Source organism: Argiope bruennichi, chromosome 4 (assembly GCF_947563725.1).
Source record: "Argiope bruennichi chromosome 4, qqArgBrue1.1, whole genome shotgun sequence".
Classification (NCBI taxonomy): domain Eukaryota; kingdom Metazoa; phylum Arthropoda; class Arachnida; order Araneae; family Araneidae; genus Argiope; species Argiope bruennichi.
The window spans coordinates 32,048,481-32,064,278 of NC_079154.1; the positions used below are offsets into that span (position 1 = coordinate 32,048,481).

At 27.3% G+C, this 15,798-nt stretch overlaps 1 protein-coding gene across 1 annotated transcript; it reads left to right on the forward strand.

The window, feature by feature from the left end:
* Positions 1 to 171: 171 nt before the first annotated feature.
* Positions 172 to 15,484, forward strand: LOC129965947 (uncharacterized). Its single transcript, XM_056080251.1, has 11 exons — positions 172 to 339; positions 1,437 to 1,551; positions 1,637 to 1,691; positions 2,684 to 2,762; positions 3,865 to 4,039; positions 6,926 to 6,986; positions 7,075 to 7,160; positions 9,500 to 9,559; positions 9,648 to 9,755; positions 10,943 to 11,055; positions 14,583 to 15,484. Exons 2-11 carry the CDS (start codon positions 1,465 to 1,467, stop codon positions 15,394 to 15,396), a joined length of 1,638 nt encoding a protein of 545 aa, XP_055936226.1. The 5' UTR covers positions 172 to 339; positions 1,437 to 1,464; the 3' UTR covers positions 15,397 to 15,484.
* Positions 15,485 to 15,798: the final 314 nt, after the last annotated feature.

Genomic DNA, 15,798 nt, shown 5'->3' on the forward strand with positions numbered 1-15,798 from the left:
TTTAATATTTAAAGTAGATTTATAGGATATAGAATTTAAACATAATTAGAATGTTTTTGTTTCAAATATTAAATTTTCTTCCTTGGCTCGAATATCGAAGATCAAAATTTTGAGTTAAATCTGAAAAATAAATCTGGCAATAATTTTCAAGAAACAAACCAACAGAAAACTTTTATTTACATTTGTTTTTCCCCACGTGAAGGCTCGAATCATCGTTCTTACTTTGCAATTTTTGTGATATTCGAGTTTTGATTTTTGTGAACCCGGCACAAGCTAAGAATCCGTTCAGGAGCATACGCCGGAAAACAAACCTCATTCCTTCCTTACTTTGCAATACAGGTATGCATATTTTATACTTTTTGCGTTTATTATATATTTTATACGTTTTGCGAAAAAAGGTTTTTTTTTTTTTTTTTGCTTTATATTGAGTAAGAAAGCTATATCTTCAGCACAGAATGTGTATAAGTTTGATAAAAATTATTTTATTTTTAGCTAAATTCACTCGATTTTGAAAATAGTTATTATTGCGTTACTCTGTGTAATTCAGACAAAAACATTGAAATGTTCTATCTTCTTCCAATGCTAGTCCGTTACAAAAAAAAAAAAAAAAAAAATCCAGTTTTTTGTCAATATCTTTTTACATTATTTTTTTTGTTGGAAAGGGATAACTTTCTCATTCAGTTTCATGAGGGTAATTGTATACGTAAAAAAATTTTAGATCAGATAGAAAGTTAGGGAAATATTGCAAGCAGGCTCTGTGTGCTAAGGAATATTTCCTTGAATATTCAAGAATAAATTTAGGTTGAAGCATTGTGGATAAACAACAATTAATAATTTCTTTCTAAAATGTCAGTATAGCCAGCAAGCTGACTCGATATAGACAGCTACAATTGATCAAGGTAAAAGGGAAATTTAGTGTGCTCCTTGCTGCGCCAAGGATGCCAAGTCGTCAATAACGATGGCTTTCCCTACGATTAATCATTTCCATTGTTATTGATTATATTCTACTCACAATTAATGAAATTACTTTTGATATTTGTTTGCAGAATTTTACAAACTTAAAAGAGTACTTACGTATTAACGCCACCGCAGCTACAGATTTGGCATTTTTTGCGCTAATGAGCCTATAAAGAGCAATCCTGTTTGCACACAACACTTAAAAAGCGCCAAATCTGTAGCTGCGGTGGCGTTAATACGTAAGTACCCTTAAAAAATGTTCAAGAATTTTATTTCAAATACTAATTATTTAAAATGATTTTAATTTCCTTTTCTTAATAAACAAATTAAGAAAAAGGAAAGGAAAATTAGGAAAGTTAATATTAATAAAATAAATACACATATCTTTTAAAAATAAGTATGAAGCTGAAAAAATGAAATAGCATTCATTCTAAACAAAATTATAAAGTTTTTATATTTTTGTTATTTTTATTTCATAGTAATTCAAAAAAGAAGTGAAGGGAAAAAATGGTTCGTGATAACAGACGGATTGCAGCTCCAGAAAACTGCTTGTCTTTTAATAATTTCAGGACAAAAAATCAGCCAGAAAGCTTGGTGTGTTTGGTTGCTCATTTCTTTTATTTGAGATTTATCTTTAGTATTTATTTTAATAATAATTGTTTGATTTTATTTATGCTAGATCCAAAATAACATAAGAAATGATGGCAGAACTCCCAGTGAATTGAAGTCTCTTTGTGAGTATATTTAATAAATTCTCCTTTTAAAACTCTTTTTATCATCTCTTAAATTCAAAGATAAAATTATTTTAACTTCTCTGAAGTGGGGTCCTTTGGTTTTTCTCACACATCTCAAAATTCATTCCTATAATTTTTAATTGTCCATTAATATGTCTATGAAAATAGCATCATAAGTCTTGTGCAATTGCAATTTCAGATTCTTAAGTTTTACTTAACAAATATGAAGATATTTCATTTTCAAAGGTACATTATTGTGTCTTTTTGTTTTGGTCTCTCCATAGACTGCTTGTTACCTAATTCCTTATCCTAATTCAGTGATCTTCAATATCTCAAAAATGCAAATTTCTGTCAAGAAGAAAAATAAAAGATGAGATTCAACTGGCAGTTCTTCTCCTTCTTTACTATATTTATAAAATGTGTTTGAATTTTTGCTATTTTTGAAGTTAAACTATTATCCCTCAGCCTATAAACTATTCTTCAAAAGCTCTAACTTATATTTATTTGTATATTTTCTTAAAAGTATTCAGGGAAAAAAAAATCTGTAGTTAAAATTTTATTTTATAGCAAATAAAATTTAAAATTTTGTTACTCACAGCTAGAAAGTATTGAAATAAAATAATTAGATTCTTGTTGATCAGTTCAAGAGCAGTCAAAATACGCACAAAAATATTGCTTTCTTATGCATAGAAGCTGGGGGGACACTAGATAAAGTTGTATTTTAAGTGAGCTTTGCATACTTTGACTCTTGCCATGCTTTAAAAAAAAAATCATGTCACCAGTACTTTTATATGTAATCACTATCAAGCTATTAGAAAATATGCAGTGATTTTTTTTTAATGTTTCAAAAATTTGTAATTAATTATTTTTAAGTATTATAATAAATTATGAAATAAATATCTATTTGAAACTTTAAAAAAAGCTTTAATTCTATTTATTTTTAAACAAAGATGTATTTGTCTTCATATATGATTATTAACATTTCTTTACAGCTCTGCAAGTTGGTATTGTACCATCTGTTACTGGATCTGCCTATCTTGAATGTGGGAAAACAAAAATTATTTGTTCTGTGTATGTTTGATTTATTTTGATGTTTTTCTTGTTTTACTCGTACATATTGAAAGGATATTGTTGTGATAAGCAAACAAAAACTAAAAAACACCTATTAATAATGTGATTAATTTAGTATAATTTGCTTTTGATATAGCATATAGATAAATGACCTAGTTATTTATTTTTAATATAGATATTATAATACAAGAGCGATCTTTATATAATTACAAATTGACTTGTGAATCAAATTGTATTGATTAAAACTGGATAGATTCGTAATCAAAAGGTCAAATAAATTTGGAAGTATACTTTTTTTCCCCATATATTTCTATGAAATAAGTAATCCCAAAGTTTATTCTAATTAGACGTCCTAAAGTGTTAGTATCTCTTTATTGTTTTCATGTAAGATTTATAGCCTGCATGCTATCATGTTTGAATGTATGCAAACAAATACAAATTCAGAAAATTTTTTTAATTAAAAATTCCTGTTGAGAATATTAATATTTTAAAAATAATCATGAAAGTAATGGTGCATTATTACACAAAACAGATACAAAGTTTACAACAATGTTCAGTTTTGATTATAAATATATTTTTAGGAGTTCCTGTCTTTTTTTCTTTTTTTTAAGGAAAAAGTAATTGTCTTTTTATAGAATTTAATGAATGTTAAAATTGAAATTAGAGATGTTTTTCATGCAATTAAAGCAAAATTAATTTTTCCATTGACCAAAAATTTTGAATTTAAAGCACTGTATTGTTAAATTTCTTCTAAGCAAACTTCAGAATTGAAAAATTTATAAAATGCCACAAAAAAAATAGAATTATATTCAGTACTTGTTCAGTTGTTTATGAAGACATGCAAATTAAATATGATATCCCATAATCCACTCTTCTAGGAATGGAATTAAAGGAAAAATATTTTTGTTTAATATTCTTAAAGTTAAAAACGGAAAAACATTTTAATTGGGACTAAAAAAAGTATTATATCCTTCATATTAATTATCCTCACTATACATTAGTCATTTTCAAGTGAGTAGTTGAGTTTCAACAGTTTAATTTAAGTCATTGAAGAAAAATGCCAAACTAACATGAGACATATATTTATACTTTCACTTTTTAGAAATGGGCCTCGTGATGTTTTGAACAAAAGTGATTCATCTGTTAAGGGGCAGTTATATTGTGAGTTTAAATATGCAATGTTTTCTGGCAAAGAAAGACAACCATATCTACCTACTGATGAGGAAGCAAGTATTTCTAGATCCATTCAAGATGCCTTAGAACCTGTAATTTTACTAGTAAGTTATTTAAATTAAGAAGGTTTTATTATTATTATTCCAAACCCAAAAAATCTAATGGTAGTATTCCAATCCCAATAGTTGTATATATAATTTGAGCTTACAAATGTGTTTCTGAGAATGTAGAAAAAATGTATAGCATGAATATGTTGTCAGTTTGATTGAATTATATTTAAAAGTTTCTTTGACATATTCTTTAAAAATGTATATCTGGTATTTAAGGCTTTTATATTCCTGTTGAAATTGTATATGTACTGTGTAGTGTGAAATATTACTTACATTTAGAAGGGATTTTTTTTTTAAATCCTTAATAATGTTTTGAAACCATAAATTTTTTTCAAAGTGTATGATTTGTTATTAATATAAATTCTGTAATTACTTGCCTGCTGCTCTGTGCTATTACTAATGTTTTAAACTATAAACATTTCAAGGAATGCTCTGTTGAAAATTTTAAGTTCAGAATTGGTTAATAATATGCATGAAATACCATTAACCAAAAAGTATTCAAAAATGGATAAAAGTTTTCTTTTAACCCTCTTGCTGTGTATCCCGCGATTTCCACATGCAACGTAGAAGTAGCAAAATTTGTGTACCCTGCAATTTCTGCAGGTTTTCTTGTCTCTTTAGCTGTGCAACCCATTCTTTTCCCGTTCATGGTTTGCTTGATTAAGATCTGGGTTAACAGATAGTGTTAGTTGTCCATGGTTCTGTGAAATATAAAAGCATGTTTTGCAGCATTTTGCATGCTCTTTTCAAATCTCAAAGATGTTTGACAGGGAATGCTTCACAATTTTGAACCTATTTTGATAAAAGAATTATGCAGTGAGAGGTTTAATAGAAACTTATTTTTTAATTCAGTAAACATGTTGTTCTTTATGATTAGAAATTTTTGAGTAATTTAACTCTTAACAAATGAATACATTTTTTTTAGAACAGTGACTGCTTGATCGAATCTTTAGCAAATTAATTGCTTCATTATTATAGCAAGAAAAAGTGCATAATTTATAATACAGTAACTGTTGAACATAACAAATTTCTTGAAATCTCATGCCACGCTATCTAATCAGAGGCGGTTCGGGAGGGGGGCATTTATGTCACAAATGTGGTGGTATTCGTTCACTAAGGATTTAAAAAAATTTCCAGAAATAAAAGTAATGTTATGTATCTTGTTAAAAAAATTGCTTTTTCTGATTGAAATTGAACTAGCTATTGTCAATATAGATTATGAAGAAGAAGAAGTTAAGAAAAAAAATAGCAGAACTGATTGCAGGCTTATTTTGACCATAAAATCTATTAGGGAGAAAAAAAAATCCTTGTAATCTCTTAGTAGTTGAGATCATTATTAGGTTATGCATATATGCTTTACAAATTTCATTAACAAAGCATAAAGTGTGCATTTTTTAAATTAAAAATCGATTTATGTTATTTCATCATTTCTTAAATTTTATTTCTACCTTTTTTTTTTTTTTTTTTTTTTTAAATTAGAGTAAGAGAGAGGGAAGTGCAACAAAGTGCATATTCAACATGAACATCAAGAAATTTTGAAATATATCTTTTGATTTTGGCTTTACACTTAATCCCTCAAGAATGAAATTACATCTTAAAGTATACTTATTAGCATATTTTGGTTGAAAAGAACTGTTAGTAGGAAGCCAACTATTTAATGAAGTATCTCTAAACTCTGTACCATTTAGATCCTGGGTGATATTTTGGGGATTGGGGCACAAAATATCATGTATATTTTGTTTAATGATAATAAATAATATTTCATTTTCTGCACCGTCTTTGCTGCAAATGTAAGGGATGTTCTTTATCATGCTCCCAAATAATTTATATCTAAATAATTATTTGTTATAAAATGAAATTTGAGAAAAATCATGCATTACAATAAATTTTAAAATGCTAAATTTTGGAATTTCAAAATAGTTCAATATTTTGAATTTTAGCTATATCTGGATAATAATTTATCCTGCAGGGTTAATGCAGGGAAATTCAAAATTATTGCTTTGTCCTTGTAAATAATTAGAGGTAGAAAAATTTGAGCAAATATAGAAGGAAATTAAAAGTTCCACGTGTTCATGAATAATAATTGTTCATTGTGTTTATCCTTGATCAAACAGATAACATATCAATAGCATTCCACTTTACTACCATGTGAACATTCTTCTTGACCAACCCTCATTTTGTTTACTTGCTACTTTTTTAAGAAGTTTTGAGACAGAATTTGTAACATGGCTAAATAAAATGAAATTGCAGGAAGATATTTCTGATGATTTAGATATCCACATGCAGAGCATGTATGTGGTTATTGAACAGGAATAGTTGTGAATATTCTTCACTTTACTGCTGAAAAATGAAGTTTTGCATAGTTGTTGACCAAGAGCAGTTAAATAGAGCAGATTTTATGTACATGAACAAAACTTTATGTTCCAGTTAGTATTGTGTTGAAATTTTTCTTTTTCCTTTGTTTATTAAGAAGTTATAGCCATTTGTAAGCAGTGCATTTATTTTAATTACTCTGTATAATCTTACCTATTTAGTATAGGATGCAAACATATTATTTATCTTTTGTTCTCTGCATACTGTATGAAAATTTTAAATATTAAGATCTAAACAAGCAGTGTCTTCAGGACATTGGTTATAAAGCAATATTCTTTGTTTCTGTATCATTGCAATAATGTTCCTGCAAATATGATTACGTAATGCAGGTTCAAAGGAAAAAAAAATATAAAAAAATTATTACATTTTTCTTGTAATTGACACTTATTCTACTTTTAAAATTTTTTTTTTTATTTCTATTAAAATAAAACTGAAGATATTATTCAAAAGCATTCTTTTATATATGCCATATCATACAATTGCTATAAAAATATTTTTCTCCGCTAGCACAAATTTCCGAAATCAAGATTGGATATTACTATTTTTGTTTTAGAAAATGATGGTGGAGGTAAATATTCTTATATTGTCATTTTTAATTCCCTACCTGATGTTACAGAAGGATTTATAAATCATTCCTTTTAATAATTTGCCTTTAGTTGTAAGTGCTGCCATTACATGTGCTGGAGCGGCCCTATCAAATGCTGGTGTGGAAATGTATGATCTTCCTATTGGATGCAGTTTAGTATGTTTAATTTTGTAATTAAGCTGCATATTTTATGAATTACAAAAAGTTAATTTTCTAAAAATAGATTATGCATATTTTGTTTGTCTTTAGCAAATTTTAAATACATTATATTTTAATGCTTTGATATTGTGTATTTTCAGGACCTATCATGTTATTTATAACATAAAATTAAATCATGAAAACTCAGTAAACATTTGCATTTAATTTTATTGTACATAATGCCTTACTTAGTTGTTATTTCATTACTTAAAAAGGGCTTTCTTTTATGTGTAATAAACTGGAGAAGTACAGTAATTTTTAAAATATTAGCTTAAGATTTTTATGAATGTCAACATTTTAGTTGTCTCTAAGTCTGGAAATTAAACTTTTGGAATTATGTATCTGTGTTAATATTGTATCTCAAAAGAATCAAGTTAAATGACTGAAATTTGACATATGCAAACACGTCATATTTCTGCAAAAATTCAGATTTCAGTATTGAATTTTATGATTCTTGGAGTCAATCTATTTTCAGTTATCTAGTAATCCTTCAATATTTTTAATATCCTAAGTTTTTTAATATAAATATATTCATTTTATTATTTAATTAATAGAATTTATTTTACTTCTTGGTGTTTATTTTTTAATTAATCCATTATTTTAGGAAATTTAATTTTTTGTGTTTCAAAACTGTCATGTCTTCATATGATTTCTTCGAAACTATTGACCAGCATCAACAGATCGACTAGAATAAGTGCTGTTCTTAAATATTTGCTCAGTTAAGCAAAATTTTGCTGAGTCAGCAGCTGTGGTTTCCTCAAAATTTATTTATACACTCACTGAGAAAGATTTTTATCTCCCTCAGTATTACATGAAAATTATGAATCTTGGGCAAAGCTGTAATTTCTATGGCTTCTCATATTTTTATTTTCAGTGTTCTGCAAACGAATGTTTTGTGCTTTGTAGTAATATAAACAATACTAAATACACATTTTGAGTTTTTTTTGTGTGTGTTTGTTTGTTTTTTACTAAATAAAACTAAATTTCAAATAGGGCTATAATTTTAAAAACAAAATCATGTATCAAATTTCATTTATCTAAATTGTGTTTTGAATTATGTTGGAGTCCATGCTGACGTATGGAGCAACATACAGTCAATCCTATTATGAATTTAGTTCAAAATTTGATGTGGGTCGCTATTTTAAGTGCTAGGACTATGTTCTAAATCTTTATTTATCTGGGTCTTGTATATTGTAGTTGTGTTCACTTGCAGAGAGACAAATATCTTTTGAAAGGTTTCCATTCAAATTTTGATAGAGATCCATAAATTTGATTTAAAACCTTCATACGAAATTTCATATACCTTGCTCCAAGCATTTTTGAGTTTTTTCATATATAGACATAAACACTATTGTTGCTCAAAAAAATCTGAAACGTGGGAAAAATCATTAAAATCTCTTTAAGTTTGAATTTCTTAACGATTCAATTTTTTTCTCTTTATATATGAAAGAGTAAAATTTATTCAAATCATGACTTATTAAAACAAACTTAATTGGCTTACTGCCTGTATTAAATGAAATCATAATAAATATTTTACATTATTGCTCTTAATTAATCACATCTAGACACTATCTAAAGTTACTTCTAAATATCCTTTATTTAATTTATTTATTTATGCATTGTTATTTCATTTATTGAAGATAATAACTGTATTGCAGCACAAAGATAGATTAATTTAATCACTAGAGTCAAATGAATTCAATTTTAATTATAATAATTGTCTTTCTGGTTGCTGTATTTTAGTTTTGCTGTATCCATAATTCAATATACTGGGCTCATTTCTGATTGTTTTATTAAAATTGGATGAATATTATTTCTTTTGTAGACATAATAGTATACTGTCTTTTAAAAGCTTATATAAATGATATTCTCATGTAGGAAATAATGTGAAATTTAGTGGGAGGCAAACTTTTTTATGGCTTTTTAAATGTCAGTTTGTTCAAATTTTAGAATGCATCTGTAATAGACATAAGATATGAAACATTAAATGTCTTGTATTATACACTAAATATATATATATATATATATATATATATATATATATATATATATATATATATATATATATATATATATATATATATATATATATATATATATATATATATATATATATATAAATTATTACCACACTTTACCTATTTCAAGGAATTGGTGGAATATGGTATAAATATAGAACCACTTCAAATATGAACATAAGAAATCTGAAGTTATCAAAAAAATGTTGTAAACAGTAGAAAAAAAATAAAAATGCAAATCTAAATATTGAGTAGTAATGTCTTATATTTTAAATTTAGGTTCATTATGATTCAACAGTTCTTATTGATCCAACAGCTGAAGAGGAATTGTATTGCAAGGTATGATGCAGATATGTTTTGTTGATTTAATGGAAAAATACATTTTAATATTTTTCTCTAATGATATATTCATGATTTTTTTTTTCAGTCAAAGGAAGAATGCAAGTATATGGCTATTGCAATGATGGCTGAATATAAGAATCAAGTTATTTATATGGACAGCTATGGTTATGTCAATCCTACTCTACTTTCTGAAGTAAGTTTTGATTTCTAATTTTTGAACTGTTATTAAGTTTAAGATGCCAAATAAAATGTGTAAACTTTTTTAAAAAAATTAAGAAACTTCCAGTTTTTGATAAATTCCTCTTAAGATAAGCTTCTCGTCCCTCTTAATGCTGATATAAATACTGCAATTTAAAATTATGGGGGGGACTAATATTTTAATCAAAATTGTATTTATATATATATATATATATATATATATATATATAAACTTAATCATGTCATCGTCCACTTTTACAACAAAAAGATTTGTGTGGTAAATGTGTAACTTTTATAACTTGGTATTAATTCATTATTTTTTTAAGTTCCATTAAACTCTATCAAGATGACATTTAGATTTATATTTAGTAGTAAAATTAATTCACCTTTTAAGGAATATTCATCCAAAAGTAATCAGAAAAATATTTGACAAGCACTTGTAAATAATGTTTAGTTTTAATAATGTAATACTAAAGAATCACATATGACAAAATAGCATGTCATGCTGGAGTATAAATTTTAATGGTATGTTCCTGCTGAAAAGAGAAACTACTCAACTTTTGATGTCCTCACAGAAAGAGAAAGCTAAATAAACTACATACATCCTGGATCTTTTTTTACTCATTAGTGATTAGGGTGATGGTTAATGATGTAATAAAAGGCTTAGTATATTTCATATCATAGAACATTTTGAGCCTGGATAACCTAGTTGGTAGGGCATTGGATTCGCATCTCTTGAATTGTGAGTTCAAACCCCGCTGGTCGAAGACTTCCCATGTGTGGTAGCGGTTGGTGCATATATGAATCTGTTGTTGCCACAAAGTCCTCCAAGTCGAGACAATACCACTGGGGTGGATCAGAGGTGATCGTTCTCTGATTCAGGTCTAAATTACGATCTGTGGTTGAGTGAATGAAGTCCGCCGCGTAAAAAGGGTTGTGACGCATGAGTTGCTAAGTCTTACTCTTTGCCCTAGATGGTGCTATTGAAACAAGAGATGCTCTATTGCTTAAAAAACTGATTTTCTCGGTGGGCTTGTCTATGAGAAGTGCCATAAGAAACAACACAACAACAACAACTTCACATTTTAGGAAATAATGAAATAAATAATTGCCATTGAATGTTATAAGATCAACATTGAATATTTTTTTTATTTTAATTAAAGTATTTGCTTTTTATTACAGAGTTTGAAAACCTTACAATCGTCTTGCCATCAAATATTAACTGATATCCGATTGTGCTTGATGCAGCATGTTGAAGATAGGTGTGACCACCAAGATGATGAACCAAGTGAAGGGTAAATATTATACTTTTTGTTATATCGTCTTGTCTGCCTTCTTGCAAAGCATACTTACATGAAGGCATTGTGCATGGTTAGTTGACTATCAATTTTATTTAATGTGGATAATTTGCTTTAAAAAATTAAGCAAGTCATAACATATGACTTGTGACAATAGATTGATTAAAATTTTTTAGTTCTTTATTTAGATAAACTGAAATAGAAAAGAATCTGTCAGAAGGAACAAAATTAGATGGCGTTATCAATAAATTTGAAATTACTTAACAAGTGCAATTTTAATGTAATGGTTTATTTATTGCCATAATTCTAATGCATATAATTTAATAATACATTTTTTTTTATTTTTTTTTACTGTTTTATTTTGTATGCATATTTACATTTGTTTTCTTATAATTGTCACTCTAAAAAAAATAGACTTTTGTTAAATTTTGTATTTGTGATAATATAAGCTTTTTTTTTTAAGGAAATGATTCTCTAGTTAGCACAAGCTTTTCAATCTGAATTAATTGAACTTGCTGTTAATTCATCGCATGCATAAATTATATTTTGGTTTGCTTTGGATGAAATTATTATTGACATTTAAATAATTCCAAAAAAATTTCATTATGCATACACTGACTTAAAAATTTCTTATTGTGGATGCAGATGTTTAATCAAATGGCATCCAACAATGATTATTATAGAATGGACTAGATTAGTTTGTATTTAAATAGCATAATAATCCCTACAATTAAACGGCATGATAATCACTTCTTTTCTAGAATTGAGTCTGTGTTATATTAATTACCTGTTTATTTCAGTCCTTGTTTATTTATGTCTGAATTATTTTATAATAAGATTATCTGCTCAAATGTTTCCAATATTTTCAAATTTAAAGAAAAGGAAAACTTTTCAAAAAGTTAGGCTGCCCCCCCCCCAATACAGCTTAAGAGAATTTTAATGTTACTGTTTAAACTTATAAATATGTACTGAGCAGGGGTCTGTGTCTTATTTTTTTTTTTTTCATGAAAATATGAAGTTAATGATTTGTTCCAATTATAATGGCTAAATGTGTTCTTTGCTATATTGGGATGCATTCAACCATTATCAATCACAATTTAGAAAAGATCATGATTGTAGTTGATAATAATTGAGAAAAAATATTAATTTTTAAAAAAAGATCCTGACACTGTAGCTATTTGAAATTATAAAGAAAAACTTTTGGAATATTTCCCCTCTTACTGCACCAACCAAGATTGATAGAACAAAACAGTCTTCTTTTTTTTTTTTTTTTTTTTTTTTTAACAAAATTGAATTTTTAACACTGAGTGAAAGTATTGATATAAAATATTAATCAGTTATATCCTCCTGTATAACAACTATTTATCAATTATATTCTGTATATTTTTTTAAATCTATAAAAATTTATACATATATATATATATAATATTAAACACTAATATACTTGGCAGAGAAATCGAGCTACAAACTAATTGTCAAATGGCAACAGTCAAATACAAACAAAATATTATACACATTTCAGACTGCTTCAGTCATAGAAAATTTTTGCAGCTGTATTGAATCAAATGCTTCACTTAGCTAATTAATGAAGCTACAAAATTTTCTGAAAATACTTCATCATTTCACCAAATAAAACATTCAGTCAGAGGAACGTAGATATAAAAGAAATCAATAAATATGCTTCAAACAAAAAGATCAATGAAATGCAAGTATAGGCTTAACCGTTGCTAGATAAGAAATCGTGGTAAAATTTAAAGTTTACAGTTTCTCATCAAGCACATCAAATCCTGCTGATTGTCCAAAACTTCTCTAAAAGTCTACAATCCTAATGGTATACCAGAAATGTTAACGAGCTGTTTTTAAAGTTGCAATAAAAAACTGTCATGATTATATTTGACAAGAAATCACTGCAAAATTTTACAATTTTGGTGCCATATATTAATCTTAAATCTCACCATAATTGTAATAACTTACTTATGAAATTGGTCCACAAATTTCCTTAAACAGTTATCTTATTAAAAAAAAACTTTATGTATTATCTTAAGATACAAAAAGAGACCTTTTTAATGATATACATTTGATTTTTGAAGATTTTTTTCATTTAACTTGAATGATGCTTTTAATTCAGTTTGATACACTATCTGAAACAATGTATTTAAATCTATAATGAAATTCAAACTCTCCATCAAAACACTCAATCATGTGTTTTTGCCAATCATTAAATGCATAATAGGATTTTTATTTCATAATATATACACTTTGTAAATTGCAGTAAATTGTTTTAATTGAATTCATGTGTTTTAGTCATATTAAATTATAAGGTGAAATGTTTTTTAAAGAAATATATCCTATATTAATAATTTAACAGTCTAAAAATTAGTAATCTGCACAAACAAGCTGGTCGCCAAAAGCGACTAGTTTACTATACTTTTTTATATATTGTAAATTATAAACCATAAAAAAATTATAACTTTTATTTTTTAACTCTTGACTTAATGAAGCTATTGTGCAATTTGATGGATCTTTTTAGAGTTTTTTTTTTTTTTTTTTTTTAGCAATAACTTTCTGATTTAAATTTTCCTCACAGATTAAAAATAAAAAAGCTAGTCCTTTAAATTTCAGTTACCCTTCCCCTGATCCATCCAATCAGATATCTGGGTACATGATATAGTGGCATATTTTAATTAGTCAATCCAACAATTTAAAGCAATAAAAATGTGTTTTGCTTTTTAAAGTACAATTTAACTGGACTAAGATTTCCATATCATTTCATTACTCAAATCTATTCTTAGGGCACTTTGGTGCTTACATGTGCCATCTTGCTGATGTTTAATGGGAACATAATTTTATCCTACAAAATTAGGTAGCTTAAGTCTCATATCATGGAAGATTATTTTCAGTGCTAAACATTTCAGTATATGGTATAATCCAGCCAAACTCTGATAAAAGTATAGATAAGTGTGTTTTATCAGGAGAAACTTTGCTATTTTTTTTTTTTTTTCTTGTTTAGTTAGGGCTTTGAAATTCTTCAAATGATGCCTCTTTTTTTTTTTTTTTTTTACTGATTTTATAGTTAACATCATACATATTTGCTGTATCGCTGCTCGAGACGATTACTCTCCTTACTGAAAATATTGTCCTTATTGAAATATATTAAAACATATTGCTTTTGTCAATACATGTGACAATTTATAAAAACAAAATCTAGTAGTATCTTACTTTTCTTTTTTTTCTATGCTCAATATCTTGTCTCAGTTTTATTAAAATCTGTATGTAGGAAAAATAAAATTAAATTACTGCTGTTTTTGTAATTTTTAAAAAGATTTACAAAAATAAAGTTGTATCTTTGTGAAACAGTTTAGTAAAGAAATTTTGCTATTTCTTATATTGTTAAATGAAATTTTGTTAAATACAATTTTAATAACTTTTTTTAATTAATGGTATATTAAATATAGGGAAGTTATAGTTTGTCTCTCTTTGTTGCATAATTGCTCTATTTACAATGTAATTATTTATCCTTCCAGAGCTATTAGCAAAAAAGCAGAAGCCCATTTGAAACTTCTTCAGCCTCAAAAATACATCAATGCTCTCTTGGAGCATGACCTCCGTCCTGGTGGAAGATCATTAACAAATTTTCGCTCAGTTCTTATAAACACTGGCTCTATTGGAACTGCCTGTGGTTCAGCATTAGTTAAACTTGATGATACTTCAGTACTCTGTGGAATCAAAGCAGAATTAACCAACCCACTTTCCAATGAACCAGACAAAGGCTTCTTTGTGCCAAATGTCACATTGACTTCAATATGCTCTAATCGTTATGTGCCTGGTCCTCCAACTGAACAGGCTCAGGTTTATTCTCAAATCATCATGGACTTGTGGAAAAATTCTCCATTTGTAGATCCCACAGACCTGTGCATTGCTCCAAACAAGCTTTCATGGTGTTTATTTGCTGAAATGGTTTGTCTTAGCTCTGACGGCAATGTTCTGGATGCTTGTATACTAGCACTTATGGCTGCTTTGAGGAATACCAAACTGCCGGAAGTTGTGGTGAATGAGGAGACGAACTCTATAGAAGTAACTGAGAAATTGTTCGATTTAAAAATAAATTATTTTGTGTTTTCTGCTACATATGCTGTATTAGAGAAAAGCTGTGTGGCAGATCCGTCATCAGAAGAAGAATCATTAGCGAAAAGTTGTATTACTGTCTTCTTAAAAGATAAACATGAAATAAACGTGCATTCTTTTGGTCCTGTGAAAGAAGATCAGCTATTCCATTGTATTGACTGTTCTAAACAGCGGTTTTCTGAAATGAAAGAACTTCTTGAAGCTTTGAATTGATATGTTTGTATATAAGATATGTGTTGATTGTCTTTTTATTGGAAGACATTTTAAAATAAATAGTTAATAAAATCTTTCTTGTTTAAAATTATCTTCATTATTTTAGTTAACTGGCTTTCTATTTCTAGTGATGAAGTAAGTAGTTCTCTATTGATTAACATTAGCATCCCTAACAATGGCTTGATTTATTGCTTGAGCCATGATGTAAGAATTTTGTTTTGCTTAGGACATATGGAGTAGTTTAGCAAAGGTAAATCAGATGAAATCACTTCTACTTTAGCATTGAATTGATATGTTTTATGCTACTAATACTTCTGAATGACCAATTTTTATGAATAATAATCCCAAGTCAGTTACAAAATAGCTAATCCGTTTGTGTGAGGTATGTTCTATCATTGGAAT

What these genes read in the sequence shown, in the direction of transcription:
- LOC129965947 (XM_056080251.1), top strand. Translation starts at nt 1,465, where the DNA reads ATGGTTCGTGATAACAGACGGATTGCAGCTCCAGAAAACTGCTTGTCT. An exon ending in ATCCTACTCTACTTTCTGAA is followed by an intron (nt 9,756 to 10,942) that starts GTAAGTTTTGAT and finishes TTTTTATTACAG; the next exon opens with AGTTTGAAAACCTTACAATC. An exon ending in GATGATGAACCAAGTGAAGG is followed by an intron (nt 11,056 to 14,582) that starts GTAAATATTATA and finishes TTATCCTTCCAG; the next exon opens with AGCTATTAGCAAAAAAGCAG.